Source organism: Bombus terrestris, chromosome 6, assembly GCF_910591885.1.
Source record: "Bombus terrestris chromosome 6, iyBomTerr1.2, whole genome shotgun sequence".
Taxonomy (NCBI): domain Eukaryota; kingdom Metazoa; phylum Arthropoda; class Insecta; order Hymenoptera; family Apidae; genus Bombus; species Bombus terrestris.
In genome coordinates this window covers 5,600,481-5,626,206 of record NC_063274.1, presented here as the reverse complement: position 1 = coordinate 5,626,206, position 25,726 = coordinate 5,600,481, and the positions used below count along the sequence as shown (strand labels likewise).

General features: G+C 35.8%; 1 protein-coding gene across 6 annotated transcripts; it reads left to right on the top strand.

The window, feature by feature from the left end:
• The first annotated feature begins 313 nt into the window (after positions 1–313).
• On the top strand, positions 314–24,196 carry LOC100644846 (sodium- and chloride-dependent glycine transporter 1). Of its 6 annotated transcripts, none has more exons than XM_048406974.1 (12): positions 315–965; positions 3,726–4,008; positions 7,107–7,163; positions 10,096–10,348; positions 11,739–11,897; positions 12,341–12,548; positions 12,722–12,893; positions 13,093–13,449; positions 14,291–14,500; positions 15,415–15,756; positions 16,726–16,960; positions 18,291–24,196. In XM_048406974.1, the coding sequence occupies exons 3-12, from the start codon at positions 7,146–7,148 to the stop codon at positions 18,455–18,457; spliced, it is 2,121 nt and encodes a 706-aa protein (XP_048262931.1). In that variant the 5' UTR covers positions 315–965; positions 3,726–4,008; positions 7,107–7,145; the 3' UTR covers positions 18,458–24,196. The 6 variants fall into 6 exon arrangements, 5 of the variants coding, with proteins under 5 accessions (XP_020719021.1, XP_048262931.1, XP_048262930.1 ...); XM_048406973.1 differs by having other exon boundaries at positions 10,093–10,348; XR_001098765.3 differs by lacking the exon at positions 7,107–7,163 and having other exon boundaries at positions 319–965; positions 10,093–10,348; positions 18,291–18,532; positions 19,034–24,196.
• Positions 24,197–25,726: the final 1,530 nt, after the last annotated feature.

Sequence of the window (25,726 nt, the reverse complement as noted above, 5' to 3'; positions counted from 1 at the left end):
CTAAATCAAAAGAGCAAACACCGCTAATTACATCATCAAGAACGAGACCGTCACCGTGCATGTGTACCGTGGCGAACGAGTTACCTATATGACGGAACGAACGGAGGCGAAAAAATGTAAAAGAAAAGTAGGAAGGAATGGGGGAAAGAAAAAAGAGCACAAAGAGACAGTGGCGACGCAAGGTCGAGTAGCATTCCGAAAGTTAAAGAGTTTCGCTGTAAACGATAGCTACGTAGTGGAAGGTGGGCACCTCGGAGGTGGAGAGTAGGTGGTGAAGTGGCCGAGGAGAGAGAGTGCAAGGTTTAGGGTAGGACGCAGCTCGCAGGAGCAGTAATATCGATCGATCCGTCGAGTTCGAGGCTCGACAGGGTCGACTGGGGGTGCTGCAAGTAGAAAAGCTCTCCCATAAGCAGGCAGGCTGGCTGGCTGGCTGGCTGCCCGGGCACGGACTGTTTCCACTGTCTGTCTGTCCGTCCGTCTCGTCTCATTTCGTCTCGTCTGGTCTCGCCGCGTCTAGTCTCGTCTATCTTTGCCTCTTCGCTCTTCTTCTCGTCTTGTTCTCGTTTATTACATACAGAGACACACACAACATACATGATTTTGGTGTCGGTCTCGGTATCATCGTTTTGATACACCATGTAACGTTATAATGTACTCGGTGTGACGTGGAATAACAAGAAAGAACGCACGATAGGTTCGCAAAGAGGTTCGGTTTGTCGAATCGTTTTGCTTGATTGTGTGTTATCTCGTGTCGTGCCGTGGACGTACGCGCGGTACGGTTCATCGCTGTGACCTTGAGAAGCAGTGACAGTGCGTGTCTCTGACCTTGGCACAGGGTTCGCCAAGTTCTCCGATGGCAGCGCGAGCACCGCTGCCAGCCGCGACGACAGCTGATCGACCACCGGCCAAGTGGAATCCCAGTGGAGGATGTGCACCGACTGGATTGCGTCACCGAGCATAATCAGGTGCGTGCGATTGAACGCGCCCGTTTCGAGGGCTGATTCTCGTCCGGGACGAAACGCCACTCGGTGAACGACATTCGTCCCGCGGTTACGTAACTGCTACGGATCGACTCTGGCCGATTAAAACACTGTCGGAAATTTCGTTTTGTGATTCGAGAAAAATCATCTCGTTGCGTGGAAATTTTTCTCCTTCGTTAGTGTGTTCGTTTGCATCGAAAATGGATCGTCCAGGGGTGAATTGACGAGATTTTCAACTACCTGTTCATTTGGAACAGTGTCATGATTTCACGCGTTTCGTATAAATTCGATTTCAGTTGCGATCCAGATCGCGTTGATATGCGATTACTCGAAAGCTTCGCGTACAGTTCGGTGCAGGGCTCCACTGACACAGATTTCGTAAAGGTAGAATCCACTATCGAGTTTACGTAAGACCGTGAGCAAAGGTACGTGTATAGCGTACTGGGTGAACTGCCACCATGGCCAGCCGGGTGACATTTAAGCGTGACTATAGTGGCGTCGTGTATTAAACGCGCTCGAGTTACTTTTTATCCCAACGATTACATGAACCTTTCGTTAAATCTTTGGTAAATCAACAATTTTTTGAAAATCATCAAGTCGTTTCTTGCGACTTGTTTCTTTGGATCAATCCTCCCTCCTATTTACATTAAATCAATTGACAAACAATTGTCAAATTTATGAATATTAATTCTACACTTAAAATACATAAAGTTCGCAAAAATTTGTATTAATGCATATTAAGCGTACACTGTGAAACAGTATTTATCACTATTAGACAACGTTAAAATACTAGAGTAATTTTATTTATAATCTAGATAATATTTTGTCAATTTCAAATTGAATATATAATATTTCAAGCAAATTGCAAATTAATTATCACGCTTAAACCCGCAAACTCTCAACAAAACGCAATAAAAATGATATATAGAATTTCTGTAACGATTATGAAAATGTTCTATGGCTATCTTCGACGAGGAAGAGGTAAAATTTTGCGCAGCGAGAACGCACTTAAGTTGCACCCCTCCGCCTCAGACGAAGAAGTTAAAGACGAAAGTTTGCCACGGACAAGGTCAACAGCTGACGGTTAACATTAACCATATCTCGCGTTCTCATGGAATATCGTAGCCATGATCTAATTTCTTGATATCGTCTCCTCGTAACATTCTATTTATCCATTCCATAGTCTATTCTCGCTAGTTTCAAGATCGAACCTCTATCTTTAGAGATCTTTATCCGAACCTTCGATTAATTCTAATTGCATCGCGTAAATTGTAAACGTCCATCCGTGCAAGCGATCCATACCGCGTTTTCACTTCTTTGTAGAGTGGCTGCGCCGCGAACGTGTTATTCGATGAAAACTACCCTAGCGGAATGTTCCCAGGTGCTGCGAGGGACGCGCACGCGTTATTTTCCGGAGAAAATTGCATCCTGTTGTAGCGACTTGTAGCGCCTCTTTAAAACGATATCGTAAAATAGATTATGGAAACAGAGCTGTTAGGGTAATCGATGCATGGCTGTACATATTTAAGGACTGATGGGATTATTTAGAATGGATTTAAGATAACGAAAGCTGATCAACAATTCGAGGATACAATTCGAGGTTGTTATAATTTAAAACAGTTAATAACCGTAAGAACAGTAAATAACAGTTAATATAAATTGTGTATTTTGTTATGAAATAATTCATTGATTTAAATAATCGAATAATTTATGAATGGATTTGAAACGTCAATGAATAACTTGAGGGTTGAAACACGTTTCTGTTACACGAATAATATGGCACTATAAATGTAGAACAATCGATATGTCGTAATATAAATCGTGTATCGTATTACGAAATAATTAATTCGTTTAAATAATCAAATAATTTAAGGGGATGATTGAAACATCTAAAACAAAGCAATCACCCCCTAGTTTTAATAGGAATCTTTAACGGAGATTTCATTTAAATGGAATATCATTTTTCGAATAGTAATTCTTTAATTATTTCAATCGTACTCTAATTATTTCAATTACGATATTCGATGAATTATTAATCAACTTGCATTCAACAGCGTTTCAATCGTATTTTCATAAATGTCGATATCGCGGGTCTTCTGCCGCTCAGAACGAAGGTCTGACAATGTTACAAAGTACATTACATTGTTTTACGTATAATTACATTACATCATTCGACAATTCCTATTAAGTTGAATAATCACACGTTCGCGAGTATCCTCGAAATTAACGATTCGCGATACGGTTTACCCGAAGGTTGCACAGTCGTTTGGGAAGAATATTCTGCCGTGTTATTTATCCTGGTGTAAAGGATATTTCCACTAGATTGTATCGTTGGTCGAGTTCCGCAATTAACAGCGAGAAAAGGGAATGATGGAAATAGTGGGTGGGATAGAAATACGGCGTGACCCGATCTGTCAGCTACAAGAAGTAGCTACGTTACTGCCTGGCCATGTATCTGGTGTGAACTTGATAACAGCAATTAGGACGCGAGTAATTACTGTTTAGAGATGTTGATTTTTTCGACTTGCTGTTTTTCTATCATTCACCACCGATCGTTTCGTTTGAACTCGCCCAAAAGATCAGAAAGATCGTAAATGTTTGTTTAAAACAGCAAAAATGATGTTAACGAGCAATATGGACATTGTTTGAAGCGAAATATAATTTTTTCAAGCGTGCAATTGTAACTAGATGATAATGTATTGTGACACTGGATGGTTTAATGTATGTGTTTGTGTGTTGTTTTAGGAGATAAACAGAAGGAAGTTTCTGAAGAATGAACATCGAGGGAAGAAATTGGTGTAGAAAAATCGATGAAACGAAAGATATATAGAGGTTTACCGCTAGGACGAAGCTATACATTAACAATGGACACTAGTGAATCAAGAACAGATGCGCCAGTACGAGTTCTCAGACGTTTGCAGAGCATGAAGAGGAGAAGATTCGTCTGACTTCGTAGAAGCGTTCGGTGCCAGTTTAGAGAATGGAGGAGTCCTCACCAAGGATTCGTTCCTATCTGGAATGCTGGGACGTAAGTATTATAAATTTTTCATACAATTTCTTATAATTTAAATAGTCACGCTATGCATAACGGTATACCAAATCAATTAAATCTGTTCGATTAATTCAATGAAAATAACGAAAATAAGAATTTACTTAATATGTTATGAATTTTCCTTGATCCTTCCACGTATATTTCTATAATTTAAACATAGAAATTAAGATAGAATTAGACATAACTATACATCAAAACAATTAAATCTAATTATCTAGAATTTAGATTAATTGAAACAACGAAAATTAGATTTTATTTAATATTTTACCAATCATATCGATTATTTCTCTCTCGCCGTTTTTATTTCTCTTCTTTTTATTCTTTTTTATTATACTAAAACGTATATTATTGAAATACTTCAACATGACAGATAGAAAATTAAATGAGAATTAAACGACGATTAAGATCTCGAAACAAAGGGGAAAGAAAGCAACGGCTCACAGCTGCCCAGGAGAATGCACTTGTCGGGACTTTTTCACCGATTTAGACTCGAATTTTGAAAATTACGCGCACACACTAGGGAAGCACGAAGCATTCTCGTCCCTGCGATCGTTCAAGATGCAAGTCGTTCTTTGTGCCAACCCCCAGTCAACTCTCGCTACGCGACATTTATACAACCTCACGGACACCATTGTTTCTTGGTTCCTCGTTATTTTCGCTTTAAAATTACATCGTTTTACAGACGCCTCGAAGACCATTGAATTTCCTCTCCATTTATTTCATTTCCAGGATCCGTCCGCTTCGTCCTCGTTATAACACCATTAAATTTACACTCTCTTTTTCGTGGTAATAGAAGGTTTGTTTTTAATCATTCGTTTTGTATATTGTTTTCTTTTCTTTTTAATAGAAAGAGACATTGTTGCATAGTAGATGCAATAATACAAGTCTCTTTTGAAATGATCATTTTAATATTTCGTGATACCACTTTATTCCTTTTCCAAAAATTTGTTTTCATAATCCTTTTACTTCGGAGTTAATTTTGGGACTTAATTAATTACTGGACTTAATTTTGCTTTTTCAATTTTTCTTACAATAATTTTTATCGATTCTTGCTTTCATCTCCTCTACATAGCAATTTTAAAATCTTATTCAATTTTCATTTAATTACCAAATTTTTTATTATTGGCAGCTTTTGTACTGTCCCTTAAATTTTTCCAGTAATGATTCCTATTTCCCTTTCCAGTACGAGTCATAGCGATCTGTGTAAAAATAGTTTCACATTAAAATCGAATCAATACACGTCGAATGGAATTCTTGCGAAACTAGTTCGATTGTAACACACGTACCGCAATAACAGCGAAATATCGAGGAAAGTTGGTAAGGAAGATATTCGATTCGACCCATCGAAGTGGAAAAACGCGAGGAATTCGGTCGCAACATCCAGCTCCTGTCGATGCTTGACATTTCGCCGCACCGTCGAAGATTTAGGATTTTCATTCGACTATCGAGCGAGGAGTATCGGTCTGATGTTCTTGAGGAAGAACGCAGCTCGAGGGAAAATCGATGGCCAGAGCTGAACAGCTCTCCGAGCGGAGAGCTGGGATCCATCTCGAAAATGAAATTTCCTTGAATGAGTTTCTCGGCTTTTAATCGATTCGCGAAAACTTAATGTTCTTGAGCGTCAAGGCAAACGTTTTAATGAATCGTCCGCGAGAATTTGTAAAACACTAAAGTCGGCAAAGACCTTAATGCGAACGTCGATTACGCAATCAGACAAACAAACGTTCGCCCGATGAAAATCTTTCCACGAAAACGGTCATTTTGTCGAATTAATTATTTCCTCCTTTTCGTAATAAAGGGGGTTAATTAACGACAAGACAGAGTCGAATACAGATTCCTTAATGTCAGATCTTCTTTCTCTTTACGTTCGAATTGATTAAAGTCTGTTTGAATTGACATAGCGGATGGTTAGTCATTTTCTTTGCCAGTCTCTTCTCGTTTCTTCGCGTTTCTTTTATTCTCCTTTAGCTTCCTAATGGTAAAGGAGATTTTCTAGTCTAACTTTTGTTAAGAATCGGAGGTAGAAAGTATTACGGAAGTTTTTGGAGATTTTTACGTTTAACACTGATACATGATTCACCGAGAGACAGAGATTCGAGCAAGTCGTCAAATATAATAGTATATATTTTGTATTTCAAATATCATTGATAGCTATTTATTTTCTATAGAGACTTGATATATATCTATATAGTTTTAGTATCTGACAATAGTGCAGCAAATATTGGGAATTGTTCGTCACGTTATCATACCGTCAAGAGATTAACCCTGTTCTCAGTAATTTGAAAATATTTTAATTTATATTACAATTTATTATATAATTTATTGACACCGGGGTAAAGAAAAATGGAACATCGGAGAATGGAAAGCATCGAGCTAACATCATTTGATAACAGTAATATCGGAAAACGATAGCTAATACACAAAGAGGGTAGCAAAATTATTTGAAAAAGAAAAGATACTCCGCCGATAATTATTTACTTGTGGAAGATCTTCCTTTTATATATTGCATCCTTCTTTTCTAAAAATACTAAGCACCGATAATCTGAAATATCGATACGACAATAGTTAATTAAAGTTGTTAGCAACTTGGATTAGTGTATACGCGAAACTCACGATAATTAAGCACTAAATGGTAAATACGTTAAGTAGTAAAAATTAAAGCCTAGTAATTAGAGGTAACAAGGATAGAAACGAGCATTTGCGAGAAATATTGAACAAACATAAAAGAAAACTATATACATTTTCGAGACACTTCGTCATTTTATAATTTTGTTTGTTTACGAGAGAAAACATTATAATTGAGTCAGAAATTATTGCAAATTGATCGAATTGTACGACTATGAAAGATTATTAGTGAAGTGCGATGGTGTAATGAGCCGCTATATATAAGAGAATGTAAAGAATGTAGCATATCGCGTATTCTTGTATTAATTTAACTAAATTTTTCAATAAAAGGACATGGCGTTAAGGAAATCCATTGAAATCAATGTTTAGAGAAAAATATATACAGTTAGCTTATATAAACGAATGAGATGTAAAAAATGTTTTACTAATTCATTAAATGATGTACACAGAGACGTAGGAAAGAGAAAATGTTCAAGAGATCCTGTTAAATGGAATTTAAAGGCAAGGTACGCAATCCCAAATAATTAAGAGCACAAACACTGATTGGTGCATTAGCAATACATAGAAGCATTTGCTTTCGATGGCTTTCGATGTTTTTTCGACTAACAAAACAAATCTCATCTTTTCGACCGACTAGCAATAAAAAGATAAAACGAAATACAAATATCGTCGAGATATAAACAATTATACATATGTAAATATACGGATGTAAATACCTGATCAAATTTCAATATCATATGGCATTTAATATCAGCGCTATGATTTCATGATTTATTACGATCTACTAACTGTCTCAAGACATTTCGAACGTTTATTGCAATTTTACTGGAACGCGGGTCACCTCCGTCTCAAATGCGCATCACTTTTCCGCGAAATCAATTCCAAGCATGCTCTTACTTGGAAGAAGGTTAGCTGCCAATATTAAATAGACTTTTATTCATCATTTTTATAATTCCTTCAACTTCGTTATTTCTAAATTACCAGAGTACGAATGTCTATCCTGTTTCATCGATAAATTTTCGTAGAAATAATTTTCGAAGAACGTTCGATAATTTATCAATTACGATAAGTTAGAAGACGATGTAGGTTACTATTATCGAGGTTAAAAAATAATTTACAGCAAGATTAATTAGCGAATTTCTTGCAAGGGATATTCTTTTAATTATTGTTTTCAATTATTTATTACGATTTTCAAAAGTCTCGGTTTCTAATTTCTAGGTGAAATCTCAATTAAGGTACTCGTATAAACTGCGTGTATTTATGCATTCATAGTAATATTTTCAATAAAACTTATGATAAGTTTAAAGGCGCAAGAAATGCATAGAAATTATATATGAACATAATGTGCAAAAAGTAAAATGCTTGTGATATCTAATTAAATCGCATTTAAGTTCTATTTCTGTAGCTATGTCCATGATGAATATGAATTTGCATAAACATCTGCAGTCTGCTATCACACCCTTCCTCGATGGCTAGAAGATATTAATATCATGGAAAGTTCACGCTTTCACGCAGTGCACGCGTACTTTATCACGCTATATAGTTGAACACAAAATGCCATTAATGAAAAATTTGTACGTTTGCTATTGTTCTAAATATCTTGACGAAATTTTGACGACTTAATCCTCATACCATGGACCTTGAATCATATTAATATAAATTCTATCAAATGACCGAGTGTCTTGATATTCGTTTATGAAATACAAAATATTTACCACCTTTGCATTTTATTCGATATTTTTCATTTTTCCAATTACTTTAAATTCCATTGACAAATTTTAGCAGTCTCGATGTCACGTTACTTACAAAAATATTAGAAACAGATGGTTTAACAAATGCAGGCAATATTACACTTAACAAATTAGGATGAGGAAAGAAATGCATGCTAATATGATAGAAATATTGAATATCTTGATATCTTAATCTTTTTCTAAATTTTTACTGTAAATTTTGTGGCAAAATATTTACAAGATGGCTCTAGTAATTGTAAATACGTAATTGTAAAATGTTACAAATAAATAGCTTATAGTAAACGAGAAGAGAATATTTAGTATATTTGCTAAATCGAGAGAGGGGGACAAATGCATGCAAAAGGAATTGATGTTTCCAAGAATGAGACAATTTAAATATAATAGTACGAAACGGCGCGGCGTGGAGAACGTAAATCATCAGCCATAAATCATCCACGTTGCACTTGACACGCGTGTCCTACAAAGCTACACCCAGCTGTTATCTGTATGTAATGTTCAAGATGTCGTGAAAATTAGACGATACACGACAGATCGAAACGTCGAAGCAATTTGTTAGCGTTGATTTCCCAATGGTCGTTACTATTCACATTATCTTTCTTTGCATAGTAGAGAAACCTCGTAGAATTTCTGCGATTTCGTTCTTCCGACTATTCGTTTACGTAACATCGTTTGCATACGTCGATCCATCGACCATTGGGGAACTATCGATACCAAGGAAAATGGCGAAAATTCCGCGACCTTTCGCCTTGACACGGTACAGCGGTTCTCAACCAGGGCGCTGGTATTTCAAAGAAATCTCCAGGGTAATATTCCTTGTGATCGATAACGTAAGAGGGCGAAGTTAAAGCGGGTAATATAATTAAGACGCTAGGATGGAGATAGGAATGTTCGAAATGGATTTTCAAAGTTAATACGAGTTAAAGGAAAATACGCGGAATCCGCCTGGTTCTAGGAGGTCTGACCTGATTCGACGGTTAACGATATTACAATTTCTTTTACGCCATGAACGAAGTTAAGTACTTGCTATTTAGCGTGTCGTGGCTCGTTATTTTCTCTTATTCTTCGTGACTTTTTAAGTGCGTTTTAAATCAAGGATCATTTGATTTATTATCTGGTAAAACGTGTACGGTATTGCCTGATGCCATTATGAATTGTGTATTATGGAAATCACTCGTTACAGAATATGTTCATAGACGTATCTTAACATTTTATCTTACAAGATTCGTTACTCTATCCAAACATGGGTAAGTATAAGAAACAGATATTGCAGTCATGAAAATATTTTAATTTACTTCGTCCCGCTCTTGGAATCAAAACATTTCCCTCCACGAGTAAACGTGGTAAATTACTTTCCTACACGAAATGTTGGAATTTCCTGATACGTTAATATTACAATGGTAAATTTATAATTTTCCCATGATTCTAGATAAGTTTGTGGAATTATTTGACGTTGAAAGATCTGCTGTTCTGATATTCGAACGTTAAACTTCAAATTTCATTGGAAATTCAACTCGAGAGTTGAGAACCGCTGACCATAACCTTCACGAACATTTATGAATTCGACTCCGTATCTTTCATCGACGAATTATCGAACTTCTGATGAGCACAAAGAACCATCTTCTATCGCATAAAAGAGTAAAAGGAGACAGAATGGGAATAAAAGAATTCGATGTATCCTTTGTAGCAGAACGAAGACAAGTACTCGGTGGCGAACAGCCAGGCACCATTGCAGGCTGGCGAAGAGGAACACCCAGAACGCGGTACATGGACAGGGAAATTCGACTTCCTGTTGTCTCTTCTGGGCTACAGCGTCGGCCTTGGCAATGTCTGGCGATTTCCGTATCTATGCTACTCGAACGGAGGGGGTGCTTTCTTAATACCGTTTACGATAATGCTCATTATCGCCGGGCTTCCTCTCATGTTCATGGAGCTTTCCTTAGGTAAGTGAAGTAATCTCTCTTATCTATACGTGGAGCGTTTAATTGTTACATTGTTACAATGTACAAGTATTTCATTATATTGACACGGTAGAATCTTGATGTTATATTGGATAATCAAGTGACTTCGTTTTCGTGTAAGAGAATATCGTTTATTTAATGTAATGTAAATAGGTAACTAACAATCACTAGAGTATTAGGATAAGATATATTATGAAGGATGTTCGGTATATTGCAAAGGGCTATAAACTAATCGCTGCTAAGCTGTGGTATTACATAATCTATGAAATGAAATGAAAATGAACAGCTGTTGTTTCCGCTTTCAAATCCGATCGAGTACAATCTCTCTGTAAAATTATCGAAATTGAAAAATATATATGTTCCTCGTGTTTCGTGTTCAGAAGACCAGCGGATATTACAGTCTCGCGAAGGGTAATGAAAAGAATCGAGTAGTTCTATTTTAAATCTGCCTGTCCTGTAGTGGCCAGTTCAAAATTCTTAGAAAACAGTCGCACCTATCTTGGAATACTTGGAACGCGAAGCTACTACAGTACGCCACCAAATAACTATCGATTAATTCTATATCGGTGAAATCCACGTTGAAACTTTCCAAGAGCAGCGATCAGCTGTTCCCTTACGTCAGAAAAATGAGAAAGAAGGAAAGGAAATAACATAAATCGAATGAGAAATATTAATATTTATTAAATATTACGAGTTGGATCGGCAACATCGAGGACATCGAAACTACATCATTACGATGACGAAGCATAAAATACGTGACGCTTTAACGTTAGATCTATCGCAAAGTAAATAGTATCAGACTTTATTTTTCCTATCAAAAGCATGCAGCTATTCTTTTTATCTCGCCTAAAACGTTGCGAGATATCTTATCCATAAATTCGCAGAAAATTCGAATATATCACAAAATACGCGGGATGGTTTTTCCACAGAAAACAACGTTCAATAACAAATACGAAAAAAAATAGACATTTCGCGAGATCTTTCGCTTATATCATCGCATGAACGAAATTACGTCGCAAGATATCTCATCCATAAAGGCATAGAGGCGAAACCACACGGAAATAGACATACAGCTGCGTGATAAGAATGCAAACCTCATTCTTATGGTCATCTTGTGCTCAAGGTCAACCCATGTCCACGCTTGTTGATTTACCGAAATAGAACGATCAATGAACGATTGTTCTTCGTTACCAGGCTTACGTAACGTTATTTTTAGGCGAACCAGTGAACCGTTCGTGATATCGACCCCTGTTCTGCGATTCGATATTCCGTGTAAATTGCAGGTGCACAGCTAGGCCTGGCACAAATGGCTTATCGATCCATTTCTTCAGCTGTTTTTTTCCTTTCTCTTTTGCAATATTCTCTCCCACAGGGCAGTACGCGAGCCTTGGCCCAGTGGCAGCATACAAACGCTTCTGCCCCTTACTCCGCGGCTTGGGATATGGAATGGTGTTGGTCAGCTCGGTGGTGATGCTCTACTACAATTTGATCATCGCCTGGACCCTTTATTACATCTTCGTCTCCGTGGCCGGTGAGATTTAACTATAGTGTTATCCATAATGTTACATATCTTTTACTTCCTTTCTTTCCTTTTTTTAAGGATAAAAAGATTTTTGTGTCGGATAAGTTTTATGAACGAGAGAACACAGTATCACGGTGCGTGAATTATCGATTCGTCCGAGTGTAGGTTACTGCGTTTCGAGTGCCAACGGGTATCTAGGTTTCGCGGTATTCCTTGTGAATTTTTCTTCTTTCTTTCGTTCTTGGAAAAATAGATAGGTATATGAGGAGGCAACATGAAGAGAGACGAATAATAAATAATGAAACCATTGAAATGTGTCGTCGTTAATCCGTCTATCTATTTAGCGACGATCGCAATAAAAAATAATTCATTGCACGTCTCTTAGACCAAGGGAACATTATCGAAACATCGGTGTTTAATATCAATAAAGAAATATTAATTGGTTTGTGCAGGAGCTGGTAAACTGCCATGGAGCAAGTGCGAACCACCATGGAGCACCGAAGACTGCTTCATGCCAGAAGCTGCCGAGGCGTGTATGTCTCAAAACATGAGCTACTTCAAAACAAAATGTTTAAATTCCACTCAGATGGCCTCCATGGGTCTGACTATGGAAAACATCACTAGTGCCATTAGAAGACCACCTGCTGAGGAATATTTCAAGTAAGGAGAGTACATTCGCAAGTATTGCTATTAAATCAAACAAAAGAATAATTATGCTTTGTATCGTGTAATTAACTTAGTAGTGATAAAAGCGACATAATTCAGAAAATAAAGTTATTAGTTGCGAACTAAACTACTTTTCTAATATATCGTTTCAATCATGCGTTACACAGCAATCACGTGTTGGGGATGAGTAGTGGCATCGAGGAGACAGGTTCAATTCGACCCTCGATGGCAGTGAATCTCCTGTTGGCTTGGATTATCGTCTTCCTCTGTCTGAGCAAAGGTGTTCAAAGCTCGGGAAAGGTTGTATATTTCACTGCTCTCTTCCCATACGTCGTTCTGGTAAGCGTAATTTTCATCAACGCTTCTTTAGAATTTTTATTTTCTTCTGGAATCCTATAATCTGACTTACTTTCCATACTTGTTAATATCGCGATAATTTTTTTCAATTCCTACTAATACGCGTTACTATTAATACACGTTTTCTTCGCTCTCTAAGTCAGTAGAGCTGTAAACGAAAAACTCTGTTTTCTGTTTATAGATCACTCTTTTCATTCGAGGGATTTTACTTCCCGGTGCCGACGAGGGCATTCTCTTTTATCTAACGCCCGATTGGAAAAGGCTAATGTCCGCGAAAGTGTGGGGCGACGCCGCTGTGCAGATTTTCTTCGCCTTGAGCCCTGCTTGGGGTGGTTTGATAACGCTCAGCTCCTACAACAAATTCACCAACAATTGTTACAAGGACTCGTTGATCGTCGCCGTCAGCAATATCGGCACGTCCTTCTTCGCTGGTTTTGTCATTTTTTCTGTGATCGGATTCCTGGCTCACGAGCTTGACGTTCCCGTCGCGTCTGTCGTCGATCAGGGTGCTGGACTGGCTTTCATTGTCTATCCTGAGGTATGTGAATATAGAATTATTATTAGCGTAAAACGTTCTTCCTTTTGTAAACTTATTTTAGATCAGGCTCAAGTTCTTTTTTCTGAAATTATGTTTGATGAATATTTTTTAAAGATTTATCATGTATTGGTTTTATTTATTTTCCTTTACTCTTCACGCGCTTCAAGATATTTCGATTAACATTTCGCTAGATTTGTTAAAATGATACGTGTAATTATAATTACTAGCCACTATAATTTAAGCGTGCAGAATGTATGTGTAGTGCGCTAAAATATATATAATATTCGTTATAATATTTGTAGATCTTTATTTAGGGCCTATTTTCGTTTGGTTGTGCCTAGAAACATACGAATTTACATGAACATTCGTAGTCTAATAATTATTGTGCAATCAATGTTTATTATGTATTAGTAGTATTTATACAGTTCATTTATAGGGAGAACATTCACAGACATTATAGGGAGAACTGAAAGACTTTAGGATTACAAATCAGATTACAGGCTTCTTTATTTTCATACAAAAGGAAAGAACCTATCTCTGAAAGGGCATTAGTCATTTTGTTATTTTACTTTTCACTCTACTGTTACATTTTATGCTGCAGTGTACTAGGTACACATTCCTGTATTTATGGACGTTTTAAATGTTCTTTTTCTAAAATTTAGTATTTAATACCTTTAATGTTAAATGTTACAGTATCTAAAAATATATATCAGACAAAAACATTGGTATAAATACTATACATTAATCATTAAAAGATATATTTTATATATTCATTATATATATAGAGCATGCTGTGTTAATTATATATTTTTGCTATTAAAAAAATATATTATACAAATAGGTAGTAGCTCGTTTACCAGTTGCCCCACTTTGGTCGCTGCTCTTCTTCGTGATGCTGCTCACTTTGGGTCTCGACTCTCAATTCGCTCTGATGGAAACTGTTACCACAGCGATCCTCGATGCCTTTCCAGCATTAAGAAATTACAAATTATGGGTTGTCTTGGCAGCAGCTGTATTTGGTTACGCCGGTGGTATCATTTTCACTACCAATGTAAGTTTATATTGTACATAGGAGAAACTGCGAATATTTCTTTTCTATAACTGATACCAAAAAGGATAATTAAATAATTCCAGACGTAGGAAAAAGAATTCTTAAATGTTACTAATAACTAGAAACTTGTATTTATCGAACTTTAATCACTTTTCATTTATAAGATTGAAAAATACCAAGTAATACACAACTAAATTCAAAATACGTGATCATTATAAAAAGCTTCATATTAGTTATAGAAATGTATTATATCGATGAAGATAACATTAGGAACCTACGATTATATATGTATTTTAATTATTATATCTAATTCACACATCTAGGTAATTTCATATTATATTAATATTCCGTAATTAATAATCTGTAATGCATAATCTTGTCACTTGATAACATAATTATATCTACTAATATATAACAAGTACGCGATACTTATCAGATGAAGCTTTCGAGTGCATTTATGCGTATCTTAAATTATTGCCGTAAGCTAACAGATAGACTGCCCGTCCATTTATAAAACTGTACTACTTTTTACTCTATCGTCTTATTGTTTTTACAGTCTGAATATTTTAGTGTTATCCGTAGCTGTTATCTTCTTTTATATATCTGTTACCTATACCCCAAAGTATCTTAGAAATATTAGAATACGATAAATAAAATAATTATCGTCTTTCACAATATTTAATCTGCTTATATGTTCTATGTACGTTATACTTTCTTTTCCCAAATGAAAAGTTACAAAAAAAAAAAAAAAAAAAAAAAATGAGATAGAGTTTTAAAATTATTTTTCTACGAGTTTATGATATATAAATTGAAAACTTCAAAGTATTTTACTATATTTGTAAAAATAATTCACTCGAGGGTTCGTTCCAGAAGATTGCTCGTAATTAAAATGTCACATTTCGCTGCACTTCCAGGCTGGTATGTACTGGTTGCAATTGATGGACAAATACGCAGCGAATTGGTCGGTGTTATTGATCGCCATAGGCGAATGTATCTTGGTCGCTTGGATCTACGGTGCGGATCGATTTCTCGACGACGTGCAGCAGATGATCGGACCTCGTAGTCGTCCCTGGAGATTTTTCTGGACGTGGATGTGGAAAGTGGTTACACCAGCTACGCTCTTCTTCATCCTATTTTTTAATTGGGTCGAATACGAGCCGCTTACATACGGTGGCTACGTTTATCCGAAATGGGCGGACGTTGTTGGATGGGTTGTCGGTATAATACCAGTATTGGTCATCGTTGGCGTGGCTCTCGTAAGTAAAATTAAATCGTTCGACGTTGTTCGCGGTAAAATACGAGTGTCGTCGTTTACAGAGTAATTTAGTAACACGATAACACTTAAAGTATTTGGTCTCTTGAAGTCGGAGGAATTGAATGAGAGTTTCAGGATTGCTGCATACAATAGAATGTGGATTATTGGAATATTGATTATTGGCACGCCGATTATAAGAGTCCTTGATTGCATAGGCAGAAGTTCTTTCAGTTCTCGAGTGTTTTGTCATGTATAATTGTAACACAGAAACAGTTATATTAATATAACAAAGTACTTAGGTGCACCAGTTATCATATCGGTCGATAGCTTTTTTCCCCTTTTCGTGACAATTACTAGTTTAGAGTTAAAGTTTTTGTGCGTAGTTACTGTATGATTTTATATAAGTTATAATAAAGCGAAGTAATAATAGCTACATTGAATGACGATACACTGACAGTAATGATTCGGAGATCGTATCTCCCTAGATCCATTACACTTCACGCTGTTTTTACGATCATTTACCTTTACATTCATTTCTTCTTACAAGCATTCTCCTTCTATCTAAATAAATATCGAAAATACTTTGACATTTCCAAAAAAGTGTATAAATGTAGTATTTTAAAAAGTAAAATATTAATATCTCGATTGGTTTAAAATACACGATAATTTGAAGAGAACCATCAATGTCTCCTTTCATTTTCTAAAAATCCTTCCATTCCAGTCTCGTGACAAGTTTTTATTTATAGCAAAAGCCGCCTGATCAATAAAGTGTTAATATTTCTACCAACCATGCGCATAGTAAATGACGCTTCAGAATTAAGAAAAAAAGGACCCTTGCTTCTCGTAATAATTATAATATAGCTCAACCTTGGTATCCTAATAGTTTTATCAACAATTTCACTAATATTATCAAAATGTTGCCAGATATAAACAGACTGAAATACATTCGTTAATACGTTATTCATTACAGAATCAACTGAGGGATCGGCGTCGTCGTCCTGCCTACGACGAAGACGACGATGATGACGACGATCTCGACAACAGGCCATCGTGGCAAAGACCAGGAAAAGGGAAAACGAAGAAGAGCAACGGGAAGAATGTTTGGTGGCGCGCGAAAATGCTTTTACAACCGACTTCTGATTGGGGTCCTGCGACCAGGAATCCTTCTACTCCGTCGAGAACGCTCACTCATACACCGTCGCCAGGTAATCAAGGACTTGATTAAGCTCCAGTCGTGTGCAAGTAAACATCATCCGACAGGACGTGTATTACGTTATTAAACACGGCACAGCGTGGAGCGGCGTGGTGGATGCATGGTCGTACGAGGCGCAATTTTCATCAGTTTCGGTTCTAATTGCATTTAACTCGGCTGGTAGCAGATAATAATTAATTTAGATATAATAAGCTATGACAGACACTCAATGCCATTATGCCTGAGCGAAGGTTAACACTGTACTGACACAAGGAAACAGTGTTTTTCTTATATTAAACGAGATTATCTCGGATTTGTGTAGAGGTCTCCGCTTACATCGTGCGCTGACGGTGATCGATAATGAGATACGTCTGGACCGAGTATTTATTTATATATTTATTTACGCGATTGTTGGATACGCAGGGTGCTGCAGAAAATATGTGCCTCGTATTTTAAAACTATGATATATCAGTCGCATAGATGTCGACCAAATTATGATAGAATGAAACGCTAGCAACACACGATTGTTTTATTTGTAAAGCACAAATGTGACGAGTAGCCTGTCTATGCATTTGTGACAAAACTAGATATGCAAAATGCATATGCAATGTGTCAATAGTTTATACAGTATTAAATTGGTTGGTAGAATTCTAAGTAATAAGTGGCACTTTTATCAGTGAAGGATTATAACAATCGATTTAGATATATTTAGGATAATTGCTAATTATTAATCACCCAATGGTGATTAATAATTCTTAATTATATTCATTAATTCTTAATTATATTTTGCGGAAGGAATCTTTTTCATGACTAATATTTTCGGAAAATTTTCTGCAAATATCCTTCAAATAATTTTTTTTTATTACGAAGAATGTAATAATATAAACAAATTCTCCTAATGTAATTATCATCGTATAATAGAGAAATTATTGCTCTTGTAATAAGCAAATCCTAACTATAACGTATACTTCTTGCATATAAATCAACGTTAATTAATAGCTTCATACCATGATGTTAATGGAAGCGAAACAACAGAAATTGCGTACAATGTGTAGAATAACGTCATGCATATCTAGAGAATTCCAAACAGAATTTCAAGTAAAACTTTGCACACGTACATACACGAACTAATATTCATCAAACGCTAAGAGAAATGCATTTCTACACGCACAAATTACAAAATTAAAACGATATAAAAAATCTTTAGTTTTAAAATCATCTACAAAGATACAGACATTTGTTGAAATAGGAAAATTTAGGAAACATTGATACAATAAAATCAGACATTTTATATGTTACAATCTACTAGATCTACTAAGTTTCATGAAATAATTCTAACGTAGGGCCACCAGCAGGATACAATTCCGTGAGAGACACCATAGTCCTGGTAAACGGTCAGCCAATGATGGTACAACCCTCGAGCACGTCTGGCACCACTCAGAAGCTTCCTGGACCGTCGATCCTGAAGAATTCTAGTAAAACCGATTTGATCACATCCCAACAAGTCTGACACGATGTTCATTTTATCTGTAAAGACGAATCTGCCCAGAAATCTATTGCCAAAGATACAACAGGCCAATAACAGGTAGTTGCATATCGCAGATAGGTTCAATAACGATCGATGATCGATCGGGTGGCGGTCAAACGAAGAATGGCATTGAACGTTCCAATAGAAGAGAGATATTCCTACGGATTTATTTTTTTAAAGAGGAATAGTCGGTGTATTTTTTCATATACTCGAATCCCACAATCCTATTAAATTATATCTTTCATTCCAATAGAATCTACGATTAATTATATGACGATTAAAATATTTTTGAAATTTATTAAATTATTTAAAAATTTTCATTTTCATTTTCATTCTCGTTTGCTTTACCAGAGAAGATGTTTGATATTCTGCTTTCTTTTCTTTACAAGTTTCACAGTTCCAACGTAGACGTAAGAATATTTAACCATTATCGTCGTTAAACATTAAATGGCCATTATTTCGTTGTAAGATAGTATGTGAAAACTTGTAATCGGTATAGCGAATCGCATGAAATGTAGGAAAGAAAAGGACTAAAAAAAATTTATCGATCGCGACTAGATAGAAGACTGTCAATGTGACGAAGATTCCGCGTGAAGAAACTGTGACACGACTCCAGCACGCGCGCTGCGATGTAAAACTGATAGGAAAAATTACGCTACTCCACTGCTTTCGATTGTACATACATAAGGACACGAAGAATACAAAGAAAATGATAAAAAAAAAATCTTACACACGGACGGTAAAATAACAAGAGGATAACGAGAGGAATAATGGAATTAAATAATTGTAACGTATTCTAGCGAGGAAAGTTACGTATTTATCGCTATCTACGCTGAAGCGTCATTATACAAATTATTAAGATATAGCAATGACACTTCACCTTTTTCAGGTGGAAATCACTGAACGATTCAATTGCTCCCGTGTAAGGTATCTTATCTAAGATAATGTTCACTTGCAGAGCGGATCAATTTAGACGTTCCGTGCGATTAGGCATGTTCGATTTAGCCGTCAAAATCAAGAGGAGTTCGCGGTTAATTCCGCCTCGTCGCAATTCACATCTATGTAATCTCGTATCACCCGCCATAAACAAACAAAAAAAAAAAAGAAAAAAAAAAGAAAAAAAGAGAGAAGAAAATACAGGCTAAATTTCTATTAATCCACTGGACAATTTTGTCGCAGAATATTTGTTGTTATCCGACACGTTCAGTCGCCACCATCTGGTTTTTTGTAAAGCACCATTTCTAGTTACGCGAGCGTTCGGTATTTTTTCGATGTTGACTCGCGAAATGTTTCATACCTAAGTACCAGCTACGCTGTACCGTTTATCGAGAGAATAAGTGCGATCGTTGAAGAGCGCAAATTTCGAGGAATTGGAAAGTCGAGGAGATTTAAGAAGGGAAGGAAGCGGATCTAATTGTAAGTGCTGAGAAAGCGGAAAAATGACGCGGTCTTAGACAGTATTATCATGCTGAAGCGAGGATGATTAGCGCTATCCTTCTTCCTGCGTTCACCTGTCGATGTCCTCCAAAAACGAGAGATCGCAACAATCGTTAGTTGATGGGGTATAGAATATTTTTGTTAAAGACGCGATTGTTGCTGTATTTTAGTCGTTTTAATCCTTTCAGCGTTGCCACCATCGTAGCAATGGAATTTAAAGTGAGATTAAAAATCTCTGGGTATTTTAATTACGTAAGAGAATTACGTACTAAGCGTGCGATAGCGTAAGCGATTCATGTATCTATTTATGGTTTCGGTTTACTTCTTTCGATATCTCCAACGACTGATTAACATGACATTTTATCGAAGTTTAATATTTTTATCTCCATTTTCGCAGACTGAAAATAGAGAAGAATAATTCATAACTATGATGATCTATTTTATTGACATCTTTTCAATTAGGAATTATTATTATCGATAGCGATGATAGTGGGATTGAAGCTTTTACAAAGAGTCAATAAATATTGTGGTTCAATGCTTAAAGGATTAAATTGTTGAGCGTCAAAGATATATAATGTTCAGCGATAGAAGAGAATTATTTGTCGTTATAATAATGTACGCAATATGATCGGAAGTGGGAGGTCAAAGAGCGAATTTAAACGGACGAAGTACGACAATTACTTACAAAGGTTTCGATGATGCGATGCGAATTATGCCGCTCTGCATATTTCCAGGTGGATAGTAAAGTTAATGGTCGACGTTTACCCTTCGACGATGTAGTCCTTAAACAGGTGTCGATGAACAATTAACTACGCTACTTGAGATATTGTAACGATAGGATTACGTACTACAAAAAGATTTATGGCTGGATAATTTGTTGAGCAATAAATATGAATAATTTCTTGTGCAATTAATATTCAGATACTGAAAGAAAAGAGAAATAAAGCGAAATGTAACATTTACAAATTTTTTAAAATTTATATTAGCTTCCATATCTTCAAAATTTATAGAATTATAATCATTTGTTATATCGACGTGGCTACCGTTACTTTTTATATTCAATTCGTTACTTTCAACATTCAGAAATTAATTCCTGCAAATATTAAGCATTCCCAGCTAATAATATCGTTAGAATCACGTTTTCTTCGATTCTATCTTAAAATTTGTCACATGTAGCATAAGCAGGTCGACTATTTGCTTGGCTTGTATATTAAAAGCTTATATTTTTCGATCGTTGTACGCAGGAGTTATTTCGGTTAAGAGACTTAGGGAGAAGCAGCTGCTTCGATAGTTTAATTCTGTAGTCTATAAACTGAGCTTAGAAACATAGGGGAGTTCCTTTTATTTTTTGCTATTAATATAGATAGGTGGTAGCCATATTTGTAAAGGGGATAACACAAGCTATTAAGTCACTTTTATTTCTCCTTACACAAGACAAGATGAAAAATATATACCAAAATAGATATGAACTTCTCATTAAAAAATGCTCTCATTTTAAATAATTTTGGTTGGCAGAAAATAAGCGATACAAAGTCGTATCTGTACCAGTTTAATTGAGAAAATCATTATATTAGTAATAAATAATGTGCGTTTAGAGCTTTTTGTAATCCTATTAGTTTCTTTCCTTACAAATCATTTCGTCGAGTTTTGCATTAATTTTCCTTACATATATATACATACTTATTATAAAAACTTACTAATTATAATATTATTAATTGTATAGAAATTAGATATGCACATATTAAACTCCTTCTTCAAAATTACAAAAGAAGAAAAAAGAAAGGGAAAGGTCGTGATCCTTTGCGTACGATATTTTCGGCCAACGAATACTTCGCCCGCTTAAACTTGCAATTCGATTGTATCCACAATTGGAGGACGACGAACACTTGATCTGTCCTTGTTACACTTAAAAAGACAAAGAAAAGAACTCTATTTTCTCGTAGATCGACTGTCGAGTGTTTCCGCGTGTATAACGCCTCCAGTTCCCGTTATCAATTATAATATCTATTTTCCAGCTACGTAAACTTTTCAGGGTTTCACCTAGTCTATTAGACTAATAGCTGTTCTGCGTGCTTCTGAGAATCGAACGCTTGTTCCGTAGAGTGTAGAAGAAGAAGAAAAAGAAGAAAATGAAGAGAAAGAAGAAACCATGTATTGTGTGTATATATATATATATATATATGTATATGTATATATAATATAATATATTCGTATATATACATATATATATATCATATATATTTATTTTTGTGTGAACCATAGACAGTGAGATGATGGGAAGGTGTTTAGAACGAAGAGGGAAGAAGGAGGAAAGAGGAGAGGGTTGTGTCGTTTCACGGTTCAGCGAGAAAAGCGTTTCGGATCATTTCAGACCTAAAAATAGGAATCATAAAATAAACGTTTAAGTCAGTGATGTCTCGTGAGCACACCGGACAAATTACGCGCGTACGTACACAGTCAATAAACGTGAGAAATCGTGATTCTTTATTTTTTATGTGACCCCGTTTGTAAAGTGTTGTTAGCTGTATCATATGTATAACATTTATCGGTATACTTTACGTATATATGTATATACATATACACATATACATATACACACGTTACAAGATATACATATATAGTATATTATACACATTATTGTATATTAAATATTTACATTATATTTATAGGCGCTTGTACACTGGTGTACGCGTCGCATAGTTTATTATATTACGTGTACAAAAGACAAGCATAAGAAAATAATAAAAAAATACACGACACGATTCATCGTTTGATATACCGCAAGAAAGAGGGAGGTTCCGAGCGAAGAAACGTCACGAAACAATTTAACTAGACATTAAAGCCGAGAAAAATAGAAACAAAATCTCGCTGCGTTCAAATTACGAAAAGGCAGACATACAAAATGTGTTAATTCATATCCGTGCGCGTGAGAATCTGTGTGGTGCGATTTTTTTTTTCGCTGCGTTTCGTTGAGTGAGTGAACACGACGAAAAATAGTGCGGAAAGTGTGTGTAAGTGTACTTTTCTAGAGTAACAAGGGCCTAACTCCACTTTTTATCCTCTTAACGATCCACGTGTTCGCGTTCATTGGTAACGTACACAATTTTTATTATCACAAATTGACCGGTCTCGTTCTCCTCGTTGCTTCGTCGAAGTATTTTTCGTTTGCGCGTAAAATGACCATAGCTAAAATTAGAGTATCGTTTTACAATCCTTTGACTTGTTGTTTACGTTAAATTCAACGAACAGGAAAAAATACAAGAAACTTTGCCGCTTAAAAATCTTTTTTTTTTTTTATACGGTGGTTCGTGGTTACAGGAATTTTCAGCAAACCGTTTTCATTGGAATAAGTTTCACGAGATTCACGTAAACATGAAATTTGCAAACGATGAAAATTTCGAAGCTTCCTGCAACTATACGACTCGTTCGTAAGAAGTCGCAGCTCTCGTTACATCTGCGATCAATATGGTTTGTAAGTAATGAAAGTGGACGTTAAGAGTAAATATTCGTCCTTTGCCATTAATCCTTTGCTCAAAGGGATGAACAAGTGGAGGAGGATTCTCACTATTGGCGTACAAGATGGATCCTCGGTGACCTAATTAACATTTTAGAATCTAGTCGTTGTTAATACTCAGAGCTTCACAGAAAATAGGCAAAAAAGTAAAAAATAAAAAAAAAACATTAAATAGAACGATATTCGAATCCCAAGATCGGAATTCGTATCCAATCGAGGCTCGTTAGCTTCGCATTGAAGACAATGAAAGTTTATCGAATCGATTCATATTCAAATACCGAAACCCAGGACTTTGTATCCCAGTTAGTCTTTCAGTTAATTGAATGCCCGAAATCCTGTCAATCCTCCATTTTACAAACATACGAGTAGGTACAAAACACGGTGAACAAAATACCAAGTATACAATTATCCATTAAGTATCATAGATTTTAATAATCTATCGTTTGTATTAAGATCCGTCTGTTTTCGATGAAACGTTCATTTCCTTTTCAACGAAATATTTCCGCTACTGTTCGTTTAATGGGAAGAAGCATTAGACTAACCGCATAAACTTCGTATGGATTAGTCAAGTTACTTCGATTCAACAAATTTCAATTCGAGTAATACGAAACCAGCCTGCAATTGTCATCTATTTTACTCGAATTTCTATGCTTGTTCTCATCTATGACCAAAGTTTCTTGATAGCAAATGATTTGCAATATTTCACATATCGATACGAATGAATTTACTTGACTAAACGAAACTCAATTAAATATGCTTTCAGGTTTTAAGAGAAAACTCGAGACCTCCCAGTTTTTCGTTGACTTAAAGACAAAAAAATAATAGTTGTTAAGTAATGTAATCTTATTTCCAGATTATTTTTAGTACTTACTGACATGTACCGATACCTCTTCTTCTAAACTTTACATTCCGTTATATTTCGTATATATAAAATCTCTCTATTATGCATGTATGTTTTCAATTACAAATCGATATTTTTGACATACATTCATAAATACGTTCCCTTTATTCTCCATCAAAAATCCTCTTGGAATTCAAGTAACTTAATTAATCTGAATGAAGGTACACGTACTGATATATTCAGATTAGACAGAAACGAAATTATACCGATAGGAACGCGAGAAACGCACTCCAACTAGCCATATCCGAGACATAATCAAGAAACAAAAAAAGAAAGAGAAGAAAAGAAGAAACGAGAATTCTTCGTTTAAGGGAACCCTGACGATCGATTGCTCGGGCAGATTTTGCCAGCTTAAGAAATGCGATTAAAAAGAGTACGGAGAAACAATCGCGAGAGAAAAGAGAAGATATAAAGTGCTTGGGATTCGTGGGAAGAAAGGGTGACTGATAGATAAGCATTCGAGAGAACTTTAATGTCCTTAGGCTAGATAGGCGAATCTAATGCAGGTTTAAAAAGAAATTTAAACAAAAGATTTAGCGCGTTATTGACAACAACAATAACAATATTTATTATTATAAAAAGAGTTATGTTATATACAAAAGTAATGAATAATAATAATAATTAAATAATATAAATTAATAAATAGAGAGCATTAGCTGCCGGTTTAAACCGGTCAGGCCACGTGGTCGACTGTCCTAGATAGGGTTAAGATTTCGGTGACGTAGAATTATCGGTAACATCGCGGTAACTTTGTTGCTATTACAATGAAACGTATAGAGGCTGATGGTTTAAATGGCTTGAATATTTCATTAATTAAATATAATTAGAAGAAAATAATTGCAACTATCTTCTCTGTATAATTTCCAACAAAATCATATTTGATATCTAATATGATTTGTAAGTGTTTATCGATCAAAAGATTCACGTTTCAAAGTACTCGAACTGAAAGATAATCTTCCTTTGGCTATTTCGTTTCTAAATTGCTGCAGAGATCGTTCGTGCGAAGATTTCGATACGTGAATTCAGGGTTACCGAGTAATGTTTCGGATTTTACGTCACCAAGAGCAACCAGTAGAGCGAACAGTACAAAGTAACGTGTCCTAGAGCTAATCGAGAAAGAGAAAAGCGTTCGAGAGCGAGGATAGCGTTAGGCGGTAGCAGATGCGTTATGTTTCATGGGAAACGATAGGATTAATATTCGTTCGCGTTAATAAGACAGATTTTTGTACGTTGGCGAGCATGTGTCTATGGAAAATAGTTGGATGTTGAAGAAATAGGATTAAAACTGCGATTTGTGGAAAATTATTCTGGACGAAGAGAAGCAATTTTAATACGCTTGCTTCTGATACGCTACTCGTGTCTCTCAGAAAATATCAATGTAAAAGTGTTTACTTTTAAA

Coding starts and splice junctions, on each gene's coding strand:
- LOC100644846 (XM_003395874.4), top strand. CDS start 3,961: ATGGAGGAGTCCTCACCAAGGATTCGTTCCTATCTGGAATGCTGGGAC. Junction 11,898..12,340: donor CATCTTCGTCTCCGTGGCCG/GTGAGATTTAAC, acceptor TGGTTTGTGCAG/GAGCTGGTAAACTGCCATGG. Junction 13,450..14,290: donor CTTTCATTGTCTATCCTGAG/GTATGTGAATAT, acceptor TTATACAAATAG/GTAGTAGCTCGTTTACCAGT.